The sequence below is a fragment of the Euprymna scolopes genome, chromosome 37 (genome assembly GCF_053919585.1).
Source record: "Euprymna scolopes isolate OS-2025 chromosome 37, ASM5391958v1, whole genome shotgun sequence".
Taxonomy (NCBI): Eukaryota; Metazoa; Mollusca; class Cephalopoda; order Sepiida; family Sepiolidae; genus Euprymna; species Euprymna scolopes.
This window is the reverse complement of record NC_136518.1, coordinates 48665267-48674053: the sequence shown is the minus strand read 5'-3', so window position 1 is coordinate 48674053 and position 8787 is coordinate 48665267. Positions and strand designations below refer to the sequence as shown.

Sequence of the window (8787 nt, the reverse complement as noted above, 5' to 3'; positions counted from 1 at the left end):
ATAATTGCTTTAACGATAAGTATTAAAACAGATCGATCTGGGTAGGGCCGTTTCTGAAGCTTATATAAGCTTAATTATAAAAGCTCTACTTATGCACTGAGCACTTTTGAAAAACTGACTAAAATTTGATTGTCTTCAAGCCCAACGTAAACAAGTTCTTGATGAACAGTTCCCCCTAAATAATTGAATTTACAAAATTTCCACTACTTACGATTCCTATGCTATAATCCCATTGACTGATGTATACCCATTAACACTTATCCTCGAGTGGCCTCCCGGCCTTGATAAGTGGTGACTCCTATGTAAAAAATAAAAAAAAAAGAATTTTAAAAAAAGTATCTATTTTTTTTTTTTTTTTTTAGTTCAATACATTTGAACTTATTTAATTTATATATGTAAGTTTATATGAATTTCTTTAAGTTCACACAAAAAGTTTAGGCAGTAGCTCAATAGCGTACAATACCACTAGAATTCAAAATATAATCTTTAATATAAAAGCGGAAATGTGTGTCTGTGCATTTTTTTGTATATCCGCCAAAGGCTTTTTGGAGGAGGGGGGGAACGCTCAGCGGGGTCACTGTTTCTTGGAACTTTTTATATACTCCCTAGATTATAATATGTCCAATTTACAGAGCGAGGTTGCGTCTATCTTTTATTTCAGCGAATTTTATGTTACAAAATTTGCACTGTGATTTCAATTTATCTGTACTACTACTACGTGATGTTTGACCTAGAAAACCATAATTCTCTGCCTGCACAGCATCATGGTAAGTTGCAGGCTATTCGCCTCAAGGCTCCGGGTTCGAGCCTACCTCCCTACCAAATTTTTTTTTTTTTATGTATACCCGGGCAACGTTGGGCACCCCCGCTAGTGTCATAATTCAAAAATGTTCCAGATTTTTATATTCATTCTTTTGCGGACTGTTATCCTCATATTCATTATGTTGTTGTTGCTTTACCATATTTCGGCCAACACATCCAACAACAATAACTATGAAGATGAGGATAACAATTCACAAAAGAATGAATGCACAAATTATGAAGCCTCATCTCAAAGGATTCCAAAAGAAATACATAAAGAAATAAAAAATAAAAATAATATATGTTCCAGATTTGATTAAACACTTTAACACAAGCAATTGCTTTCGTTCTTTTCAAAAATATGTATCTTTTTAAGAAACAGGATAGCAAAATATTTCCGAAAAGGCTTCATCAGTGTACATTTTTAAAGCCTCACAATCAAGCCAAATAAAATTTAAAAAAAAAAAACACTATATAAGGTTTTTGAATTTTTGAGATGAGGATTGGTTATTCATATTATTTGGATTCATCGGACTACTGTTCTCATCTTGAGTGTAATTTTCACAACGTTTCGGTCGATCTAACCTACGACCTTCTCCAAGTGTATCTTGTCGAACTCAGGAATGTTTCTGTTGAACTCGGGTTCCGATCGAAATTCTGTCCAAATTCCTGAGTTCGGCAGAAACATTCCCCGAGTTTGACAAGATACAGCTGAAGAAGGTCGGAGGTTACATTGACTGAAATGTTGTGAAAATCACACTCAAGATGAGAACAGTAGTTCGATGAATCCAAATAATACAAACACTATATAGTTAACTTATTAATCATTTTTGAAAAGAAAAAAAAAAATGAAAAGATTTTTAATTGTTATAATGTATCTATCTTGAACCATTACCTATAGATGAGTTGAATTTTTTCAAAAAATCTCCTTTTTGACTGAGAAAAAAAAAAAAAGTTCTATGAATTATTTTGGAATGCTGACAGTTGTATCTTAGTTTTTGGGGTTTTTTTTTTTTCTTTAACTTGATTGTGACAAATAAAAATATAGGCTGATGAAGCTTTTTAAAAATATTTTCGTATTTTGCTTATCAAGAAAATATGTTTCCAGAATGGGCAGAAGAAATTAGTAGCATTAAAATGCTTTTTTTTTAATCAAATAGAAAACATTTTTGAAGTATCATATTATATATATTTCATGTATATACATATATAATATATGGCGATATAATAGACTGCATATTTTAGCTAATTTACTCCCACAGTGCTCAATACATTACCAAAGCTTATTAGTAGTAGTATGAAAATATATGTACGGCAATTATGCTATACAGAGTCATCTATATTTCAACCCCACAGGGAGTCACCAGACTAAATGCACAGATTATTGTTATTGATTGTTATGTTAAATCTAAGTCGTGTTTAATATAGCTAAATAACCAATCACATTCATTGCAATTTCCCTATCACTTGTTAATGTTTTCATTAGCCAATGATTAAGTTTTGTTTGATAGAAACACCATTAATTAATGAAAAAATTAACCATAGAGAGAGAGAGAGAGAGAGAGAGAGAGAGAGAGAGAGAGAAATAATGAATTTTATTGTTTATTTAGCTAAACTAAGCACTACTTAGATAAATAAAAATAATCAATAACAAATAATCCATGCATTTAGCCTGATGATTTCCTGCAGAAAGTTGCCTCTGTGTAGTGTAATTGTCAGATACGTTTTCATATATATATATATATATATATTCCAGCTTAAGATTTTCCAGAGGTGAAGCAATTAATGAATTTTAATGAGGTTCTTACAAGAGTGCTCAATACTGAAGTAGGAAAAGATATACTTTTTATTTGTTTTACATGAGCATTGATATGTCCCTACACATTCATGAGCCTGTTTTGATCAGCCAGTTACAAGTAACTAGAGACCTTTTCAAGCAGAGTCCGTGATGAAAATTGAATAAAAAATTCACAGCATATTTAAGTCATGTTAAAATATACTTAAAAAGCTTATTTTAGTATATTTTGTATTTAGATATCAGGTGACTAACCTCCTGATTTAAATGTGCTGTAAAATATTTTCTAATTTTCATAACAGACTCTTCTATATGAAAAGATTTCTAATTACTTATAACTAGCTGACCGAAACATGCTCATGAATGTGTAGCAACATATAAATGCTTGCATAAAACAAATAATATATATATATATATATATATATATATATATATATATATATATATTGATAGTGAGAGAAATAAAAAAGGAACAAACCAAGTTATGTGTTCATCAACATTTCGTCTTTATTGTAAGACTTCTTCTGAATGAAATGATGGAAGCATAACTTGGTTTGTTCCTTTTTATCTTTCTATATCGTCGGAATACTATTTCCATTATTCTCATCATCATTATATATATATATATATATATATATATATATATATATATATATATATTACATACATACATACACCTTCGGGAAAGTAATAATTCATATATTTGAAAAATGGCAGGCCATGGAGATGATTTGCCATATGTATTAAAAGAAAGTAAATGGAGGTTTTTGTGAAATTGTCCAATATTAAATTAGATTTCTGCTGTAAATCCGAAGATTATTTTGTCTTTTTAATTCAGACTTATTAAACTACCAATGTTCTGATTGTACAGCTGTTATTTTTTAATTAAACCAATTTCGCTGGATTTGAGACCTTGTTGTCATAAAAAAAAACTCAATTATATATATATATATATATATATATATATATATATATATATATATCAAGTAAGCCTTATTGATATAAAAAATTAAGAATATATATTATTTAATAATACTTGTTTTTGTTTACTTCCACAACACCAACAATATTCCATTCCTTGCATTGTGATAGCCTTCTACCACTTCTCTTAAACACACACACACACATATATATATGTATATATATACACATACATGTATGCATGTGTTTCTGTATGTATAGCTATGCGTTGTTGAGCATATACATAACATTGTTAAAATTTTAAAGTTTTCACTTATGTTTCTGATATGTTCTGATATTGCCAAACCTGTTTTTTGACGGGTGAAGAAGACGATGATGACATTGGCAGCAGCAGCAACAGCAGTCGTAGGTAAAAATGGTGAATGGAAACAATGGACAATACGAGCATCAGGATAAGATATCGATGGGGATATCTGTTACTAAAGGACTGCGGCCGGTAAGTGATGGTTCAATCTCTTGCTCTTTGCGATGACCAGCCAGGGCAAACCAGACATTTCCTAACAGAAGAACTGCACACATAAAACCAACTCCCTGAAAATGATAAAAAAATGTTTTTTAATAAAATATGTATTTCATATATATTTTATGTATAAGTATTATGTTATTCATTGCAGACTGTTATCCTCATCTTTTAGTTGCAATAAATAAATGAATAAGCCTTATTATTGATATAAAAAATTAATATATATATATATATATATATATATATATATATATATATATATATATATATATATATATATTATTTAATATTACTTGTTTTTGGTTTTCTTTCCACAACACCAACAATATTCCATTCTTTGCATTGTGATAGCCTTCTACCACTTCTCTTAAACACACACACACACGTGTGTTTCTGTATGTATATGTATGCATTGTTGAGCATATACACAACATCTCAGTAATGAATTCCAATTAATTAAATTATAAGTGTTATGTTGTTGTTGGTTTTAGACAATGCCAGAAAATAAATTAGTCAATTATTATTATTATTATTATTATAGTGTTTGTATTATTATGATTGTGTAATTAATCAATTATTATTATTGTGTTTCGCAAGTCTAAATGGAATTTAACCTAAAATAGTTATTTTAGAATGAAATGTTTATAAACAATAACTCAGGCATGTTAACTTGATAGAATGGAATTTTATTCTGACAATTGTTTTCACTTGGAAGAGGAATTTGGAATCAAGAGGCCAGTTTGGAATGTGGGAATGATAACAAATGGATTATTCGACAAACATTAGATGATGACGTTATAAATTAGAATAATAGTTTTAGATATAAACGTGGAGTTTAGTTAGTCAAAGAAATCAGTCGAATATCAGCCATTGGCCTGGTCAGACATGGAATGAGGTAATCCAGTCAATACGAGTTTGAGAGGGAGCTCATAGCATTAGACAACGATGAAATTGCAACCACAACGGAATAGTTGAAGAATAAAAGATTACAAAATCACCAAATTTGTCCAGCGTTGTTAAGAAGAGATTACAAGATTACAAAAGGTATGCTGTTTGTAAATATGTAATTAGAATATACAAAATAATGATATTTTGACAATAAAATGTAACCTGTGGAGATATAGCAAGCAGGGGTTTGCTGTTTAATCCGCAAACGTAATAGGTGATCACAGAATAAAGTGAAGAAAATAGTAATAAGGGTCTGACATTTTTCTGGTGGAGCCTGAGAATCTAGCGATCATGCCAGCTGAAAATAGGATGGGTGTATAGAAAAATGTATGTCATATATTTTTGATAAAATAGGATGGAAGGGGTGTTATGTGATTGGTTCCGACCAGCGCTGGAAAATAAACTAGTCAGTTATTTTAGTCTAAATGGAATTTAACCTGAAATAGTTATTTTAGAATGAAATGTTTATAAACAATAACTCAGGCATGTTAACTTGATAGAATGGAATTTTATTCTGACAACTGTTTTCACTTGGAAGATGAATTTGGAATCAAGGGGCCAGTTTGGAATGTGGGAATGATAACAAATGGATTATTTGACAACCATTAGATGATGACGTTATAAATTAGAATAATAGTTTTAGATATGAACGTGGAGTTTAGTTAGTTGGGGAGAACAGTTACGTATAGGCTTTTGGCCAGGATGGGCGTGGAATGAGGTAATCCACTCGATACGAGTTTCGAAGAGGAAATCGTAAAGAATTAGACAACGGTGAAATTGTAACCTCAACAAAATAATTGAAGGAATGAACGGGTTTGTATTACTATACACAGATTCGAAAAAAATTGTCAAAAAACAAATATATAACAAATAAATATTATCAAAAGGCAAGATAAGTTACTTTTCTACCTAGTTGGATATTTTTTTGTGTTTTTATTTAATGTAGCATGTTTATTCAGCTCGAAAAACATACAGTATTTACCGATGCATTGGAAAATTTAAAATGGCATCTGACTCTCTGATGAACATGGTCAGTTTGGGAAAAGGAGTTAAGGATAAAAACTATACAAAATACTGTTAATAACCCACCGAATATATGTCAGCTTATGTCATGGTAACATATATATATATATATATATATATATATATATATATATATTTACAAGGAAGTCACCACTTATCAAGGCCCAGAGGCCACTCGGGGATAAGGGTTATTGCATGTATAGTAAACAATGGGATAATATTGTAGTAATCGCTAGTAATGGAGATCTGATAAAGTGTCTTACTTTAGGGGGTGGTCCATCAGGAATTTGTTTATGTTAGACTTGAAGACATCCAAGTTGTAGTAAAATGGGAAACTGGCAAATGGAAGAGAGTTCCACAGACGTTCACTTCTAAGAAAGAAGCTTTGTTCATGGAATCTACGTTTTCATTTAGGCACAGATAAAGAGTGGGGAAAATTACTGACAGTGGTTTCAGCTAGATTGGTGTTTTTCGTGAAAGATTGACGAGGGGGAGGACCAGAGATTGGAGCTTAGACAAGTCTTCCCATGGAAATAACGATAAAACAACGCAATGTCCCTTCTGTGGGAGAGAGGTTGCAGGGAAGGGAAAAGGGAATCCCCCACTAGGCTATGAAGTCTATTTTGTACTCTGTCAAGGCAGGATAGGCTGTTTTTAGCAGCTCCTGCCCAGATATGGCAGCAGTACTCCATCCTTGGACGTACTTAGCTGTTTGTAAATATGTAATTAGAATATACAAAATAATGATATTTTGACAATAAAATGTAACCTGTGGAGATATAGCAAGCAGGGGTTTGCTGTTTAATCCGCAAACGTAATAGGTGATCATATAGCTTTTATATAGATGGAGAATTGCATCAGCAGTGAGATATCTCCTGGAGCGAGTTTGATCTTCATATCCTAATCTGTTTTGCAAACCACTGATACATGTTTCCAGAGAATATGTACGTGTTCATCAGACTATCCAATATACAAATTTTGTTACTGATATTAAGTATTTCTTTTATTTTAGGTGTGATTCAAAAATGAAAACCATTTAATAAACATTATCATATAATAAGGTATTTTTGAAAGCTTGCAAAATGAGCAGATAAATGAATAAATAAATAATTCAATAATTTTTTTTATTATACTTATTTTATATTTATTTATTTATTATTTATATTTATTTTATATTTATTTATTTATTATTATTTTTTATATTTATTTATTCCGTTACATCCACAGTTTGAAAAAAAAAAAATCCAGGTAGATTTATATCTACCTGGATTTTTTTTTTTTTCAAACTGTGGATGTAACGGAATTAATCAATCTTTGAGCGTTTGGATTTAAAATCTAAACATAACAGCTACTTTACAATTTACAGCCTTGAGAGAGGATTTGTTTTTCCACTGATGATGGTTTATTACCTTAAAGGACCTTTGGAATAAGTACCATCCACAGTTGAAAAAAAAAAAAAAATTCAGGTAGATATAAATAAATAAATATAAAAAAATATAATATAGAAAAAAAAATTATTGAATTATTTATCATTCATTTCATTATGGCTGTTCATTCCTGCATTTATTCATTAACAATGCTTCAAGTAAACCACGCCATACTTCTTATTGTCATATAATGTTTGTATATTTTTGAGATGAGGATTGATGATCATTTTTTTGTATTTTTTCAATTGTTTGGACTATTATTCTCATCTTGGTTGTTTTTTTTCCACAATGTTTCGGCCAATGTAACCTCCAACCATTTTGGGTTGTATTCATACTGGATGTTATTGGTGAATAATGAAAAATGGTTGATTTTTGCTTTCCCCAACAAACATAGCTGTTAGAAATTCAAAATGCAAATCGCGCTAAGTCTATTCATTTTTTTTTATTTTTTTTTTTTTAATAAATCTGAATCTATTTCTATTCCAGATATTATGCCAACCTGATTAACAAAATGACAAAAATTGTGGGTTTGAAGTAATTCTAGGAAGTTGAAAACAACACTATTCAATGCGTTAAATGGCATTTCTTCTACATGTGATTGGCAGAACATCTATAATATAAATCTCACCTGTCTGTTTAAATGTATGTATGTATGTATGTATGTTTGTATGTCTGCCTAAAACTTTTAACAGAGGCGACAGATTTTCACAAGATCAGTATCATTTTGGAGCTCGATCCTACAGACGACAAATATCGAAAAATTGGCCAAAAACTTTAATTCCTTCACCCTCAAGTATGCACTTTTCACTTTTCTACAGGGAGTGGTCACTTGTTTTGCCAATATTTTCAAAAGGTATCCCCCTTTTTGATTGTCTAGTCTTAATTTAAACCTAAATCACTTCAAGTTTAGTGATGGGTGCAACAGCAAAGATATTACAGGGTTTTTTTATGTTCTTTGCCTCCTTCGTGGTACAGTTTCGAGCCTGCCTGTCAACTACCATGTTTTTTTTTTTGCTCAACACACACCTTCAAACACCCGAATAACGCCAGGCACCCAGGCTAGTTTGCATATACAGACAAGGTGTCCGATTTGACTTATGCATACCTTCATGCTCTATAGAATCGGTAATGTGGATTATTGTTACATAGTTTGTCTGATTGTCTGAACAGTTATTATTATGATCATTATTGATATTTGTAAATATAGAAACAGAAAGAATGTTATGAAGGCGAAAGATATTTTTTAGGATAAAATTATTGCTATTAAAATAGTTCCCAAAAAATGGTAACTTTGTGAAAAGAATGTTAAATAACATACACAAAATATGTGAAAGGTGGATTATCGGATT

At 30.7% G+C, this 8787-nt stretch overlaps 1 protein-coding gene across 1 annotated transcript in view; it reads right to left on the bottom strand.

Moving 5' to 3' along the window:
* Nucleotides 1-3835: 3835 nt before the first annotated feature.
* LOC145261150 (uncharacterized) overlaps nucleotides 3836-8787 on the bottom strand; it is a 76110-nt gene continuing 71158 nt past the window's right edge. The window contains exon 4 of the mRNA XM_080119449.1: nucleotides 3836-4108. Within this exon, the coding sequence (XP_079975575.1) occupies nucleotides 3965-4108 (144 nt within the window). The 3' untranslated portion in view covers nucleotides 3836-3964. The remainder of the gene's footprint in view (nucleotides 4109-8787) is intronic.